Source organism: Melospiza georgiana, chromosome 1 (genome assembly GCF_028018845.1).
Source record: "Melospiza georgiana isolate bMelGeo1 chromosome 1, bMelGeo1.pri, whole genome shotgun sequence".
NCBI lineage: Eukaryota > Metazoa > Chordata > Aves > Passeriformes > Passerellidae > Melospiza > Melospiza georgiana.
The window spans coordinates 19,603,165-19,620,783 of NC_080430.1; the positions used below are offsets into that span (position 1 = coordinate 19,603,165).

General features: G+C 35.8%; 1 protein-coding gene across 7 annotated transcripts in view; it reads left to right on the forward strand.

The window, feature by feature from the left end:
• Positions 1-17,619, forward strand: part of NEBL (nebulette) — a 246,579-nt gene that overhangs the window by 188,905 nt on the left and 40,055 nt on the right. For 5 of the 7 annotated variants that reach the window (XM_058045718.1, XM_058045709.1, XM_058045727.1 and 2 more), the window contains 7 exons: positions 4,008-4,115; positions 5,072-5,182; positions 7,833-7,943; positions 9,719-9,829; positions 10,509-10,619; positions 11,511-11,615; positions 14,686-14,778. The exons of the other annotated variants lie outside the window; for them this stretch is intronic. In XM_058045718.1, the coding sequence (XP_057901701.1) occupies positions 4,008-4,115; positions 5,072-5,182; positions 7,833-7,943; positions 9,719-9,829; positions 10,509-10,619; positions 11,511-11,615; positions 14,686-14,778 (750 nt within the window). The remainder of the gene's footprint in view (positions 1-4,007; positions 4,116-5,071; positions 5,183-7,832; positions 7,944-9,718; positions 9,830-10,508; positions 10,620-11,510; positions 11,616-14,685; positions 14,779-17,619) is intronic. 7 annotated transcript variants of the gene reach the window in all.

Genomic DNA, 17,619 nt, shown 5'->3' on the forward strand with positions numbered 1-17,619 from the left:
CCTTGATGGGGCTGGTGGTCTGATACATGGTCCTGGTGGGGGTTGAAGTAGGAAGGAAGAGCTAGGAAACTTGGCTCCTGTGCCATGGTGAAGGTTCTTTCCCACTCCAAGAGCACCTGTGCTGCATGTCTGCTAGCTGGGTAGCTGCATTTGTCATCTTTACTCCAGAAAACACAGCAGGCCTGCAGAACTACTGTGGAGAGGCACAAGTGGGTGGTGTTGGGAAGGAAGGAAGGATGCTCTTTGGTTGGCAGGAGTTGAGTGTTTCATAGACAATTAACTCTCATGAGTAGGAGCACACTGGGTCATCTTTTGAGTCAGTGCCTACTTATGTCTAAAATAATCAAAACAATCCATCTATATTTGATTTTTGTGTGTTTTTTTTTTTTTTTTGAGAATTGAAGCTTTTTTTTGGTCTGTCTTACTCCCTCTGTGAAGGTAACACTGACTATCACCTTTTGTATGAGTAATGAATGAGTTGGAATATTTTTCTTCCTGCATTTTTCATGCACTTTTTGGCCCAAATCTTGTTTCCTTCTATCCTTCTAGTATGGTAATATTGGCAGTCTTTTTTACTGATTAAATGAGTCCATCTTAGTCCATCCCTAAGAATGGACTTCATCAGTTTATCAACTTAACTCTAAGAATTTAGAAGCCTGGACTTTCCCTTAAGGCAGATCATGTCTTGCAAATTGTATTTCTTTCTTTTGTCCTGGAGGGGTTGATTCATAATGTCCATGTCTTGTCTGATGACTCCATAAATACTAAACCTATGATTTTTACATTGTCCAGATCCTAGTGGGTATTTTTATTTTGTACAAGAAGAGAAATGCTTTGTCAATCCCTAAGCTCTCCACTAAATAGTTGTCTTTTAAAGAAACCCCACTTTTACAGTCCTTCTCAAATTTGACCTCCCCATGTCATCGCTTTTATTTAAACACAGTTTATTCTTCTTCATTTCTCCATTGCTTGTGTTCTCCTTGGCTCTCCACAGTTCATACCAAATCTGTTTTGTAATCTGCCACCATTGTAAAAAACAGTCTAACTGACTTCTTCCCTGTGTTAACTGATTTCCAAAGACTGTTTTCTTTTTCTTTCTTCTTTTCTTTTTCTTTTTTTTTTTTTTTAATTTTTGTTCATTTGTTTTTCTTTCCCCTTCTGAAACAGAGCTGGTTGCTAATTGCCTGATTTTTCTGTTTCCCTGCAGTATGCCTTTCTCCATTGAAACCTATATGGTTAATTAAACTCATAAACTGATATTGTTGATTGAATGAGTGGTTTTGCTTATTGACCTGAAGTGTAGAAGTGTGTGCACTTTATAAAGCACTTACACTGTAATTTCAATGCAAGGGTGTTATACAAGTCAACTTCCATGGGAATAAATGCCAACAATTAGGAGAAAAGCTTGATGGGGATCTTAGGACATAAATAAACTGATTTGAACTGGTCAAACTCATCCTGGTTTTATTGTTGTGATGAGGAAGAAAGGTAGACTTCTCCCTTCATACACACATTTCCTGGCTTCACTTGGAATGGAGCTAATTTTCTTCCTAGTAGCTGGTGCAGTGCTGTGTTCTGGATTTAGGATGGAATCAATGTTGATAACACACTGGTAGTTCAGCTGTTGCTGAGCAGTGCTTGCACTAAGTCAAGAACTTTTCAGCTTCTTATGCAGCCCTGCCATTGAGGTGGCTGGGGGTGCATGAGAAGCTGGGAGAGGAGACAGGGTCAGCCAGGAGAGCTGACCCAAACTGGCCACAGGGATGTTCCACACCATATAGTGTCATTCTCAGTATATAAACTGGGGAAAAGCTGGCTGGGGGTTCCTTCTCAGGGACAGGCTGAGCAGTGATAGGTTGGTGATGAGTGACTTTTTTTCATTCACATCTCTTGGTTGTAAATGAAATGGTTGTTCATTTACTCCCTCTTTTTTGTTATTTTCCTTTTATTACTGTTTCTTCTTCTTATTATTACAGCTTATTTTATTTAAATTATTTAACTCTTCTTATCTCAAACCACAAATTTTCTCACTTTTACACTTCTGATTCTCTACCCATCCTACTGGGTAAAGTGTGTGAGCAGTTGTGTGGCTGGCTGTGGTTAAACCATGACAGATATATATGTAATTCTGATATGAACTATGGACACACAAAATTTGACACTTTGATATATGCAGAACAGCTGGTTTAACAGTTTTCACATTTTAAATCTGTTCCTATTGTGGAGACTTTCAGATACTGATGAAATTCAGGGTAAAAAAGGGGGAACTTAGATGTATTTCATTTTAATAAACAGGGTGAATAAACAGAACTTCAGAGACTGAAGCTGGTGCTTGTAGTTTAGCTTAATGTAGCAAAAAGTTATGAGCCTAACTAAATTGATTTTATAGAATGTCTTAAAAATTTTCTTCCATTAGCTGAGGAATGGAATAAAAGTATGAGAGAAGTGTCTGTAGATGGAGGTAATTTTGTTTCCACTACTGAAGTGATTTTATTGTGTGACATTTAAAGTTCTTTCCACTAGGAGGCAAACCCAGACCATCATATGTGTTCCTTTGCACTTCAGATGTAAATAACAATGTTTATTTTCTATGAAATATAAAAACATCTGACTTTTAGATTAGCAGGAAAATATTTTCTCTAGGAATGTACAAAACCAATTTTTTATCATATCCTTTTTAAAAAAAAAAATTCATCACAATGTTTTGAATTCGCATTTGATAAAACTCCCCAGTTTGTAGGAATAAAATATAGTTTCTTTCTTCTATGTTTTTCCTTTCACAGTTATTTTAAATAGTATTTAATTTCCAAAACCTTCTGGATTTTGCCTGTGAAAACATTTTTGGAATTTTTTTTGTTCCAGTATGAATAGAAGAAATCATTTAAGCAAAGCAATTGTTTCTATCATTTAAGCCCAGACACTGCAGAACAAATCAATTCCAAAGAAAATGCAGTATTTCAAAGTCAGGTGTACACAACCACAAATGAACACATCTTGCAAAGAGAGAAATGCAGCATTTTAACGGTGATTGAATCATGCACAAAGCCACATAATAGATTTCAGTGATGTACAGTGCATATTCAATCAGAGGCACCCCATGAGAAGAGAGGAGAGTGTTTTTGCAGGACCCAAGCCTAATGCAGAAGCCTGACAAGGAAAGAGAAATTCAGACATTGCTATTTTTGAAGAGACATAGAAATGTAAACTAAATGTAAACTAAAAATGTAATATTTTGATTTGCAGCTGTTTGCTTTCCTTTAAGGCTTGTGTAACTATTCCATCATGCCCCACAGTGACTGATGGAGATAAGTAATGTGTTTGCCAGTCTTAATCAAGAGTGTGAATGAATGAGTTCAGAAGGGTTCTCCAGGCTTCCAAACAAAGTGTATTTCCTTTGTAAGTTAGCATAAAGGAATAAGTTGATGGCTTAACCCTGTGTCCTTCACTGTGATTTTGCTGCCAGCTCTAAGGTCATGGTCCCTGGTAGATGTGAGGGGGGTGTTGGTGCAGGACAGGACTGGACCAAAGCAGTAGTTTTCCTTCCCTTCTCCTTCCCACAGGTACAAACAAAAGTGCATTTGAGAGTGGTACTTCTGAGCCTGGAACTAAGACCTGTGGGGCTTGGCTGTGAAACAGATTTTGTTGTTGTTACAGTAAATGTGTTGTTTTATGGAAACAGCAGGGGATCCCATTAAAAAGCCGAGAAGTGTTCAGACATAGGTCATTTGACCAAACCCATGCAATTGGTTTAAGGATTGTACTTGATGCTCCATATTCCTGTTGTCTTCAAAGTTCACAATTTCTAGGTCTGAATGGTGTAGAAAAGGAATAAATGAGTCCAAAACATATTACCTTATCTAACTGCCCAACAGGTTAAGTTTGGGTGAAGTCTTCCAAGTCAAAACGTCTAAGGGAGTATGGCTAAGACAGGATTTGTTTCTTCCCAAGGCAAGCAATCAGATCTCATATTCTCTAGCTGTTAACAGACTTTATTTTAATTTTACTAGGTCAAATACAAAGAAAATTATGAAAAATCTAAAGGCAGATCAATGCTGGAGTTTGTGGATACACCAATGTATCAAGTTTCAAAGGAGGCTCAAAAGATGCAAAGTGAGGTAAGTAAAAATGTACTTTTTGAACAAGTAAAATTTAGATCAACAGAGAAGTCAGCAGGCATCTTGTACTCAGGTTAAGAAAATGTACGAAGCACAGAGTAAATTGTGGATATGGTAGAGTTATACTGAGCAGTTATCTCTGCTGTTCTGTAGTTCAGTTCTTGTGAATTTGCTTTTTTCTCAAAAGGCCATTGGTACTAACAACACACACACATCATTTAATTGAGAAGAAGCTCAATAGGTCATCTAGATAAGAGATTAATAACTTTTGAAATTTTCACTTGAATTCCATCTTTAGGGGAGGGATAGTTCTTATGTGGGAGCAAGTGAAGCCACAAAATCCAGTCCAACCCCATAATTTAGCTGAAACATCCTCCTGCCTTTCCAGCCTGGGAAACTCATCAAGGAGGAGGGACTGTTCCCAGGCTCCAAAACAGCACTGGCTGTCTTATATCAGGTCATGTTTTTCTAACTTTTTAAAAAAAACTTCAAATGATGGAGATTTTGTGACTTCCCAGACAATCTAGTCCAGGGCATTACCATCCATCCTGAGTGAGATGGATGCACCTGTGTCCCCATGCTGCAGTTTGATTCCATTAGTTTTGCTGTGTCATGGAAAACAGATGATCTCAGCCTCTTGGTAGAAACTTTAATGAGTTTTAAACCATTACCTCGTGTGCCATTTGTCTTCTCTTTTTCTTACCAAGAAAATGGTTTCTTTCATAGATCAGGTTCAACATTCTCTTTGTTCTCTTTGGACATACTGTACACATATTTTTGTCTAGATTATATCTGTTTGCATAAATAAACTAGATAATGAAATGCATAAGTTGCTTATTAGTGTGAAATATAATTTATGGCAGGGCTTATTTCTGGGTCTGTTTATAATGTCTCTCCTAAAATGTGCTTGGAATTGCATATGTATGTACCACTAATTGTTGGTTTTGCTACAATAGAAAACGTACCGCAGAGATTTTGAAGAAGGGATCAAGGGAAGACCTTCACTGGATTTAGACAAGACCCCAGAGTTCCTGCATATAAAAGAAGTCACTAATCTTTTGAAAGAGGTAAAGGATTTTTTTTCAGTTGTTAAGTTGTAAATGAGCAATAAGAAGCATCAATACAAGCTGCTGAGTGCTGAATAATTTAAAACTTTCTTGGCAGCTACATACAAGTCACTTCCCAAGTAGAAATTCCTTCACATCATTTTGTATTCTGAATAGTTCTGTAGTAAGGAAGTTATAAAGTCCAGCACACCTCAACCAGACTATCACTTCTCTTTTCAGATAGATAAAGGGGTGGAAGCAAGGATTTCCATTGGTGTCCAGATGGCAGTTTTTCCCTTTGAGTACTTATTTCACACTAATGGTAAACTGTTGTGGTTATACAGATGCCTTGAACTGCATAGAGTCAATTATAACTAACTTTATTAAAATGATTGTCTATCATACATGTTAAGGATAAAAAAATGAAGAAGACCAAAATTCCATAATAGAGATGTGGTATTACATAACTGCTTTAGTCCATTTTGTTAGAAGGTACAGGTTTTCTGTATGCCTACTGTTTCCTTCAGATTTGTGAAATGTTCTTCAGTTGTGTATGTCACTAAAGATGAATTTTTTTTTCCGTAACTGAGAATCCTTCTACCTTTAGTATTTTTATATTATTATTTAAAACTGATTTTGTGTTAGGTTTTGAGTATTGTTTGACCAATTTCAGAAGAGCTAGAAATGCTAGAAGAGCAGTGCTACTAGATGTTCTACCTTTGAATCTGGAAGCCAACGATACTTTGTATTTATGGTATTAAGAACAGATTTTTTTTTTTGCCAAAACAAATAAAGCACATTAGAATTAAAAACCCTTGAACTTTGTTCCTTTCCTTGTTCTTTATACAACTTATTCCAGTCCATGCTAGATTTCATATGGTTAAAGAAAAAAAATTCTTTTAAGATATTCCTTTATAATTCATCCTCTAATAAAGAATTTATTCTGATAAGTCTGACTGTCAGGTAGGCAAGTCTCAAGTTAGGTCTGTTTTGTGCAATGTCATTCTGTGGTACATCTCATACCTGCCTTCTCACTAGGGAAAAATGCAAATCATGCTGTCATCTCATTCAGTTCTTCTTGCTGCTCACCAAATGCCCAAAGAAGTGGGTACTGTATGCACAGCTGTATCTTGTGCTCTACATGTTCATCTCTGACATTTTGATGTAGCTCCTCTCCTTAGTGCTAAATGCATTAAGATGTTCTCCAATTCTGGCCTCCTCAAGTTTTATGCCTTCTTATTCAGGGAGTAAACCATGGCTGTAAGTCAAAGGGGAAGGAAATGAGAAAATGAAAATGGTATTTCCATTAATGCATAACTGCATGAATTTCTGATGATTTTATATCCACATCCAAGGAATGTATTCCAAAGCCAAAGATTATCTAGGTAAAATTAATTATTATCTTTCATGATTCAGAAAAATTATGTATTTCTTCGTAGTCAAGGATGTAGGTCAGTGTTTTTCCATAATGGTTCATAATCAGCTTTGAATAGATACTGCATGAAACAAGAAAAAACTGGAGTTAAAAATTAATTAATTGTTTCATCACTTTTTTTTTTACCCAAATGTCAGCTATGTTCCAGCTTATTCTGTTGACTTCCCACTGTAGAGAATTCTGCAAATATTTCACATTTTATAACAATACAAACTTCTCTGAGACCACATTTACAACTCCTTCAGAAGAGATAAGTGAATTAAATAGTTCAGAGTTAAATAATTCTAAATTAGAAGAAATGTTTTCCTGCTTGTTGTTGGTTCTGATGATCAAGAGAAGCATCTTTAAAAATATCTAGTTTCCTTTTATTTAAAAAAAGAGCTTATAGGGAGATCAAGGTGCTCACTGCTGCTTATGAAACTTAATATGTAATTAGAAATATTAATTCATGTCTATGTAAATCATTCTGATAAATATTTTGTGCAATGTTCTTCTAATTTCTTTGCCCAAGAAAGCCTAACCCTTATCTGGAGATGTGAAAAGCAATTAAAAATCCTTACAAAACGTAAAGATCTTGAACTTCAATAGGCTTGCATCAGCTCTCTAGGAGCTGGAAAGAGCAAAAAGAACCAAATGTCTGTGGGCAGGTTCTAGTGTGCTTTGAATTTCATACTGAATATTTGAGTACTCTGGAGGCTGCAGTTGCTGAATGTTGATAGATCATACCAGCGCAGGGGTGATATGGTAGGAATATTGCTTCTACATTTTAATATATCAAGAGGTTGTTTTAACAGGTCCTAGTACTAGGGAAAACACAGGTCCCTAGTGTTTAGGGAATCCATCCTGATTGGGATGCCATTGATGGAACTGAGGTAAAAACCGCAGCACTGCTGGTCTGCAGAAGGAAATTGCTGCTGCAGTGAAAATATCTGTCCAGAGACAGACAGGGCCCCAAACAGCGTGCTAGTGCTGTATAGGACACAGCTGGTTTTCAAGAGCACAAAAAAAATAGATGACGACATTGAAATCTTTTTACTTTTTTAACATTGTTCCTTTTCATTTCACAATTTCCAATTCTATTTTAAGTCTGAAATCTTTACTTCAGCTGATTCATATTTCATAGAAATTTCAAAGAGACTCTTCAGATGTTTAATAAGTGGCATTTCTTTTCAAGATCTCACACAAAATAAGAAGTGGTGAAATCTCTCTCTCTCTCTCTCTCTTTTTAATCCTTAGAAAGAGTATCGAAAAGATTTGGAAGAAGGGATGAAAGGGAAAGGAATGACTGTGTTTGAAGATACACCAGATTTGATTAGAGTGAAAAATGCAGCTCAGATACTAAATGAGGTATGTTATCCTAGTCAAGGTTATTAATATCACAGAAGGTTCACTTTGTGTAAAACTCAAAAGATTACTTTTTTTTTTTTTTAACACAATCTGCAATGAAATACGTAAGTATTGAAACTAAGGCTATTTCTGTTTTGCTTGAAAAATATAGTAAAGCTCTGGATGAAAAACTACACAGGACAGATAATTCAGATTTTCAGGCAAGTAAAAGGTCGTTGGAGATTGTTAGTGGGGTCAGTAGATCCAACATTTAGAGCTGGGCTCTGCTGAGGCTTTCCCAGTGCATGAGTTTGAGTGGTCTTCCAGACATCCAAGGGGAGGTTGTGGGGAGGGAAGAAGGAAGGCAAAGCATGTTATGCCTGGGGAGAATAATTTCAGAATTATATGTATATATATATAATTTTAAAATTTATTTATAGTATAACATATATATGTTGATTCAGGCACACGTACACAGAAAAGATATTTTTATATTTATATACATATTATATATATATTTTTATATATATATATACACACACACATGTACACACACACATATCCATAAAAAACAGAGGGAATGCCATGGATAGGGCCAATTTGACCACTGTGAAGAAGTGCAGGAATATACAGCTGTAACTCCTGGGATTAACTTTTCCTTGGTTTTATATGCAATATGAAGCTTAGAGGAAACATCTGCCATCCCACCTTTAGCAGAGAGGAATTGAGGGATGATGTATTCTTACAGGTTACTTTACAATTCTTGCAAAAAAACTTTGTGAAGTAGAGGGCTGTTTTATCACATTTATTTCCACATCAGTGCGCAGAGAGAGAAGACTGAAAGTCTTTTTGCTCATGTTCTTGTAAGTGATCAAACCACTGTATTGAATACAAACACATATTTGTTTTTTTCTAACTCATGTACAAGCTAAAACTAATAAACAGAAAAGTAAGAGGCATTTAAAAATTATATGTATTATATGTATTTACTTTGAAAAAGAAGAATTTTCCACAGGCAGATATGACCTAGAATAGAAAAAAAAATATTATTACTACAGCACTGAAAGTAGAAAGAGCACTGGCTGAGAATTTTTTTTATAAAAAAAAATCTTCAAGTATTGTATACAATATTTCCTTATTACTTTTTAATATAATTTGCTGATTAACAAGGAGCATATCATTGCTTGGATAAGCTGAAGATGAAATATTAATTTTGTTTTCAGGTTATTGGTTATTTATAATTTATGTTGTGAGGAAAAAGCAGCAATCACGGATGAGGACTGCCACTTGCCTAATGGCTATGGTTCAGGAAGGACCTATTAAATTAATAAATTATAACTTCCTGATCTGGAAGTTCACTGGAAGCAGTTCTGTATGATATTAAATTTCTAACATGTAGTCTTTTCATAAATAAAATATTTTCTTAAAAGTAAAATGTGTTTCAATTAGACTGGCACCAAGGACAGACTTATTACATCATGTTCTGCAGAGCTAAACTTCCCCTTTACTTTAGAGGACAACTGCAGCAAGCTACTTGGGCTGATTTCCTCCCACCCTCTGCCACATTAAAAATTCATTGATAGAGATTTGTACGTTCATTGAAAATCTTCTAAAAGTTTTCCTCCTGTAGTTTGTTATGTGTTTTTTCTGACAACAGCTCACCAAGAGTCATGAGAACTGTGAGTCTTGCAAGTTTTGATTGACTCTAAATCCTAAATTTGAGTATCTTGTGGAAAAAAGTCTACTTGTAACTCTCTGAATTTTGTGGCTATCATATATAAATTCTATCTTCACAGAGGCAATACAAGAAAGACTTGGAAACTGAAATTAAAGGGAAAGGCATGGATGTTGGTCCAGATACACCTGAGATAAGACGAGCCAAGAAAGCTTCTGAAATTGCAAGCATGGTCAGTACCGCTCCTGGGGCGAGCTTTCCATTTGACAGAGTGCAACAAATTATTGTGGCTGAGAATTCCAGGTGGTGGCCAATCTAGGCAGTCCTGAAAACACAGATTTCTCTAACTAGCTAATCCATTGAGCTGCAAAGAGTTGAACAGTTGCATAATCAGTGTAAGGGGGGAAAGTTAAGACTTCCCAGACCTTAGACCTTCCTATCACCTTTTGCAGGTTGTGCTCGTTCCTCGTGAGCCTGGCCTGGCATGGGTGTGCTTGGTCACTGTGGGCCCTGCTGCTCTTAGGTCTAAATAGCTGCTTATTTAGGTGGGGCCAAATGATACACAGAGTTAGAGGGATGCTAAAGCATTATGACCTCAGTCTTGCAAAGCTCAGCAGATGGAGAAATCCTCACATGAGTCTGACTGTGGCTGCCAAAAAACTGCAGAGACAGGTAGATGTGGTAGGGTACATTATACTTGAATTGAGCAGCCTGTCAAAAGAGTTTTTTAACCCATCAGCAACTACAGTGCAGGCATTGCATGGGTAGGTTCTACAAAACTAGTACTGTTGAATCATCAGTTATTTGGTGGTTTATGAATGCTGGTCAGTGAAATTGCACAGATTAAAATTGGGAAAAAATTTAAGAATTTGCCTGTCAGCTGTGAATGTTTCCAATGCTATTTTTTTCAGAAAGAATACAAGAAAGACTTGGAGAATGAAATTAAAGGAAAGGGAATGGAAGTGGGTACTGATACACTTGATATTCAACGAGCCAAAAAAGCTTCTGAAATTTTCAGCCAGGTGAGTACAGAATTAATTGCTTTAAAATTACTTTGAAAGCAAAACACAATGAGATGTTAAAACCATAAAATCCTCTTGAACATTCTTAAGCTAAAAAAAAGCAAGCAATGCAAAATAAAAATATTAAATTGAATAAATTGAAGAATTAATTTTAATAGTGTGACCAGTACTATGAGAATAACTTTGAAGACAGCATGTACAGACAGTTGTAGCATTAGTTATGTGGTTTTTCCCCTTTATTTTTTCTTCAGAAAGGATAGGATAATTTTTTATCCTTTAAAAAGGGTCTGGGGATTGAAATTATAGGAAAAAGGATGCAAGTTGGTCCATATATTTCAGAAGTACAGTGGCTCAAAAAAGCTTCAGAAGTAGCAAGCCAGGTTGACATAGTCAAAAGCCAAATGTTTTAATTCTGTGTAACAATGACTGCTTGAAAAACTCTGCTCAAAATACTTTTTCTCTAGCTCTGTAGAGGTTTTCATAGCCATACTAAATTAATTTACATGAAGTGAAATGTCTTAACTGCCTGATTCTTATTTGTATTTAGGCCTGTTATACCATGCAAATAGAATTTAATTATTTACATCTGCCGGTAGTTCTTTTCACATTACCAAATTACCTAATATTACATTACAAATATCCTGACAGTGAGGGGAAGATATGTATGAGGATACATTATGTATAAAGGTATGTTATAGATGAGGATCTATTATATATGGGTATATTATATATATTTTAGTGAGGGCAGACAGTGGTAACAGTATCATGGAGAAGACAGGTTTAAGTAAATACTGGACAGAGATGAGGAGGCTTATCAGCAATAAGCATCTTTTGTGCAGTTTGGATATCTTGAGCCCAAAAACCATAGACATGTAAAAATTATTTTTCCAGAAAATGTACAAAGATGAAGCAGAGAAGATGCTCTGTAACTATTCTGCTGTCCCAGACACTCCTGAGATGGAGAGGATAAGAAGTACTCAGAAAAACATCAGTTCAGTGAGTAATAGCGCTTCTCTCTTTGCTTGTAACTTTTCAGATATTTTTTAGTTTCAATAGGCTCTCTTGTGCCACCGAGCAAAATAGGGAACTTATGAGTAGGTGTCCTTTGAACCATTTCCATGATTTTCCTGGCAAACCTGTATCACTCGCTTCTTTAAGTAAAAATAATATCCAACTTTTCTAGGTGCAACCCTGTTATTTTGAATTTCTAAACCACTTATACCACCTTGCCAAGCCACAGTTATTTTTAAATGAAAATCTTTTTTTCTTTTTCCATCAAGCCCCAGGAAGTACTTTATTTAAGAAGGGAAAAAAAATCTTAGGCTTCTAACTACACATATAAGATTTTTCATCTGTTTCCTATCACATGTACTGAGCATCAAGATTGGGGTATAAAGTTAGAACAGATCAAATAAAAAAAAAACAAAACAGATTTTATATTACACTGGGTATATTTTTAAATTTTATGTTAGATTTAAGTTTCAGTTTATCCCTAAATATAAATTATGAGCTTAGATTTGTGAAATTGCCTATTTTGGGATGTATTAAATTTCACTTCCCTTTTGGGCTCATTAATGCTGCTGTTTGTAATTCTGCCTTTGCTTGTGATATAACAGAGAAGAGGAGTAAATCAGGCCTCCAGAACAAAAGGCCAGTCAGTGGCTGGTTTTTATGGCAGACTAAGTAGTACTAATAAAGCAAATGATTTGAGAGAAAGGAATGTAAGATACTTAAATATTTTTAGTATTATCTGACACACTTGTTCCTTAACTTAGAGATATCCTCAGCTTCCCCAGCTCTCAGAAGTAACTGAGTAAGCTCAGTTTCTCCCAGAGGTGTTTGCCTGCAGCTCCCATGAGCAGCTGAGGATTCTGCAGGGGAGTAAGAGCCTGAGGGGAGAGCAGAGGAGATTCCTCTCTGAGCCTGCTCCAGGCTGTGATCATCTCCAGCCATCACCTGCCCTTTTCTTCCTTTGGATGAGGATAGCTGAAAGCTGCATCTTTCTAGAAGCAGCTCTTGACAGGCCCACTGGCCCAGTTTTGCTTCCTGTCACCTGTTGGCTCCCGGAATGGTGCCCTGCAGCATAGTGTGATGTGGTTATCCCCATTTCTCGTGTCACTGGTGTCCTGTCAGGCTGAAACTCCCTGGAACAGAGGCACCCAAGCCAGCCCCTGTGATCTGCTTTCCTCCCTGCTCCAGCCTTTGATAGCTTTTGATGAGGTCCCCAACTAGAGCAGTGGCTCTGGCAGTGTGCACTCACTAACATTGAGGTACCAGGCTCTGTTAATTAAAGATAGGTATCACCACTTAGTTCAGCCTTGGCAAGGCTCTGATGCATCTGAACCCTTTGCAGCCCTGGAGGCCAGAATGAGCTTTCAGTGCCAAGGCTGACAATGATCCTCTTTGTTGGTGTTGTAGATAATAAGAAATAAAATGTTTTGTCTTCGAGGTGATTTGTATTTGCTTTCTTTTGTGATTTTCCTGTTCCTCTTTGTGGACTGGGTCTTCCAACTGTAGGAAAGCAGTTTACAGCAGTGAATGAGCTACCTTTTTTCTTCTTTCTCTGTTTTAATCTTTCATCCTTCTGTGCAGTTTAGATGATAAAGGCAAATTATTACTGAGTGAAGATACAGCTGGAAGCAGCCCAAATAGATAAACATACAATGACCCCTAATAATCTTATGATATTTGGATTTTGTCTCAAGTATTTTTCTGCCTTAAGGGACAAAAAATAACAACTAGCTCTGCAGATAAGATCGTCGCTGCTTTTAGCTCACTAGCTCATTTGGCAGATGATTTATAAAAGGATATTTACTTCACAGTCATCTCTTTCATAGAAAAATTCCTGTCTCCAACATATTTTACCAATCCTTCCTTGGTAGAGGAGTGTCCAGTCCACAATATAAATCTTTCTAACTGACATGATGCAGAAGAATTTTCAAGTTCTTACACATAACCTGTCTCTGTTATCACATGGTAAAACAAAATTCTACATTGTTAAAGGTTTTCTGAATATTTAAAATATTAGTTGCAGACATTGACGCTTCTCTAGAATATTTGGCAGTAGTATTCACCCCAGGCTATGGAGGACTTCAAGGAAGTCAGAGGAATTAATCAAGAATGATGTTTTTATTGTTCAGGGTTTGTTGATAGGAAAACTTATATAAATCCTGATATAAGAAAGGCAGAAATACTAAATGATAAAGATTAATTTTTATTAACTCCAGGATCAGATTTGTTTTTTACATTAATGGCCTGGAAATACTGGAGTGGCAACAGCTGTGACACCAAATACTGAAAATCCAGTAAAACTTCTTTGGGAGTTTTGCAGCATGAACTGGTTATTTAAATTGTAACCATTCTTGGAACTTGTGGAGCAGTTTACTATCTCTTTCAGTAACTTCAAATGATTGATTCTACTGATGTGCTTTGTGTTTATCCTTTACTGAAACAATTGAAATAGAATTTTATAAACAGCATGTGTACCTTTTAGGAAGTGACTTTTGGTTTTAGATAGTCATCAGCTTTCTGGCTTGAATCTAGGAGTCAAAAATTGCATGACTTGGATTGTAGCTCTGGTTTGTTATGGTTATTTTTACATGAATATTTCAATTTTCTAGTTTGTTAACTTAAAAATAATAGTAATGTCTGTTCACTTCTCACAGTATTTTAAGATCTGAAGACTAAGAAACCAAATTAAATCCTGCATGTACCTTCAATAACATTGAAATGAATGAAATTACTCAAGCATAAAGTTACATTTGTAAAACTTATACATTATTATATAAATTCTAATATTTTTTCCAAATTTAAATATTCCAAATACTTAAAAAGACTGAGATCAGTTTAAAGAATGAGAATATATTATCTGGGTTACAGCTGAAAACAATGTTATCATAGTTATTGACAATTAGTCTTATTTATGAAAAATTAAAGTATTTGCTTTCTTAGCAAGATTTATAGTCAGACCAATTTGGAACTTGGAAAATTGCCCAGCCCTTTTATGAGAACTAGCATTTGCATTGCTAACAGTCTCATAATTATCTTTTCTTTTGGGGAAATGAAGGTGTTTTATAAGAAGGAAGTAGGAGCTGGGACAGCTGTAAAAGATACTCCAGAGATTGAAAGAGTAAAGAAAAATCAACAGAATATTAGTTCGGTAAGTGCTATTATCATAAATTATTCTTATGTGAGTAAAAGGTGGAGGAATTTTTTTTTTGTCATTTTGTTTACTAATATGTTCTTCATTTTCATATCACACATCTCATTCAAATAGTTGTCCACTGGATTTTGTATATAGAGGTCTACTTTAGCACAGCTAGAACTCCCCTCTACTGTACTACTTCTGTGTCCAAAGGTAGAGATTCAAATTGAAAAATTAAGAAAAAAAAGAAAATATTTTAACTAAACGTTTGAGGAACGTGTTTTGTTCAAGGTTTGTTGATAGGAAAACTTCTCACTCTCAGGAGTGAGAAATATGAGATGCATTTCCCATATGACAGACTGAACAGCAGCAGTATTTACAGGTTAGAAAAATACCATGTGACAAAAAAGAAAGTCTGTCATGTTCTGTTAGAGACTTATGTATTGCATCAGACTTGACACAGTTTGTACTTCAAGATGAGAAAAACCATGTCCAGATTTCACCTGTGTGAAAAGGTGGAGAGTTGGGTCTATACGTGCTGGGCACAAGTTGATCTGTGGATCTGATGAAGTTAGTTCTGAATTGATTTTGTTTATCTAAGGATGCCCAATGTCTTTGGCACTTTAATAGGCAGATTAAAATAAAATATCAAAATGAATGTTTTCTTCAAATAATACATCATCTTCTGCTAAATATGCGGCAAAACTTGGAAAAAACCTGGAAAGTGACTGCCAAGCAGAAAACCCTTGTAAATGTGTTGTTCATTTCCTTTTTATATTTGGTGGGGACTCCTCTGGGGTAGTTTTTATGTTTGTGACATGATTTTTATAATTATTAGATTTTTTTTTATTTAAAGTAAAGTCCAAAAATAATGTAGAGACATGACACTATGTTGTGTTTAAGTACTAGTTAAAATATGAATTAGGGTCTCTGGACTCTTATTCTCATAGAATTTCATTGTTTATTGCATAGTGTTAAACATCTAATTTCCCACCAAAGTAAGGTCAGTAGAGAATTTCCAAAAAATTTTGAAAAGCTCTTATTTTCCTTAAATTTTTTTTCCTACTCTATCCATCGCTATTCATCTTGTCATTTTGAGTCACAGTGCAAGCTATCATGTGTCCTAAATCCTGAAATAGTTGGATATTGAACAATTGAAACCTGCTGGTTGGGAAGCTGTTGATTTTCTTGATTTGAGGGTGAGGTTTTTTTTTTTTTTGTTCATTTGTTTAGTTTTTTTGTTGTTATTTTGCTTAAAATTTCCAATTACCACAGACATTTATTTCACACAGAAAGGAGAAGTCTTGCTCTAATGCTTTTTCACAATACATTTCAAAGTGAAATAGAAAAATAGTGTACACTCTTCTTGCTGAGGGAAAAATGAAAGGTTGATCAGTATGCTAGTAAACACATTTGAGGAAAAACCTACCAAGGGAAGTACAAAATGCATTAGTGGTGTAGTAGTACAACGTAAATAACATGGCCTTTACCTTGCTAGTCTTTGTGTAGAGTTAATGTTTTACAAAAGGTATTTTATTACGTGAGTGTACTTGAAATTACTTTAGTCTTGTATAATATTTATTAGAGGTGTAGCATGCCAAATTTAAAGGCAATGTACAAGAATGTTTCAAATTACATGTCAGTGAGAGGGAAATTATATTGTGCAGTAAAAGGGAAATTGTATTGTGTAATTTACAGGAGTCCCAAAGGAAGGGTAAATTACACCAATTCTGAATCCATTAGATTTAAATGTTTTACACATTTTTTTGAATTTAGCCGGGAGAAATTGGGACAGCCTTAAAACTATTTTCTGGGCTAAACAAAACTAGTATGTGGAATGTGAAGCAAATTTGCACTGAAAGAAACACCAGGGCACCAAAACAACACTTACAGTACAACCAACCACACAAAAAAGTCCATTGAATCATGTTCTGAAAGTGATCAGAATCTTCCAGACTACATATGTAGGAGGAAAACATAAGAATGGTGTTTTCAAAGCCTAAAATACCAAGGTGGTGACAGCCAAGGAGGTTGAGCTTATCTCGCCTGTTGTGATGATTGGTTTGGAAGAAGCCAAGATGTCTCAGAACTTTCAAAGCAAGCCACAGACCCATGGGCTGTAGCTGAATTCAGAGGAGAAGCTACAAATAACTGAAGACTTTTTAAAAACTTGTTTATATTGTGGGGCAGGCAGGGTTGGACACAGCACTGTGAAGAAGAAGTGTTTTGGGAGAATCTATTTGTGTTTTTGTTAGTGTGAAATCTGTGAGGAAACTCCTGTGGTATGTCAGTCAATACCACAAAGCTGGAGTCTTATTAAAATTCAAGTAACAGACATTTTGCAGCATTTTAAGGATGAGTACCACTGCCAATTCTTAAACTTACCTAATAGTCTCTATTAAAAGACCCTTTTTCTAGTGCTATAGTGTTTTTGCCAGTCCTAAACTGTCTGGACGGTGATTTTCCATTCCTGGTCTGTACTTTGGGCTGGTTTGGTTTTATTTGTTTATAAATTTCAGTCAAAGCAGCTTCCAAGTATGAGCTTAGAGGAAAACAAGTTGTTTTGTCTGTGCTATGAAATTGGGCATTCTCCAGAAGTAACATGTCTTGAGAAGAGAGTTGAAAATTAAATGTTAGGAAAAAACCAGTAAATATCTGACAGCACCTGCAAAGGCTTCAACAGTCCAGACAAGTACGTCCTCACCTGTATGTCTCATGTGTTTTTAAAGAAATTCAATGAGACTTGGAGGCCATCCACCCTTTTAGGAACACATAAAAGGCTTGGTTTCTGAAATGGACTAGTAGACTCCATAGCAAGTAAATAGAAGTAATTTTCAAAGTGGTGTTGATCTCCAA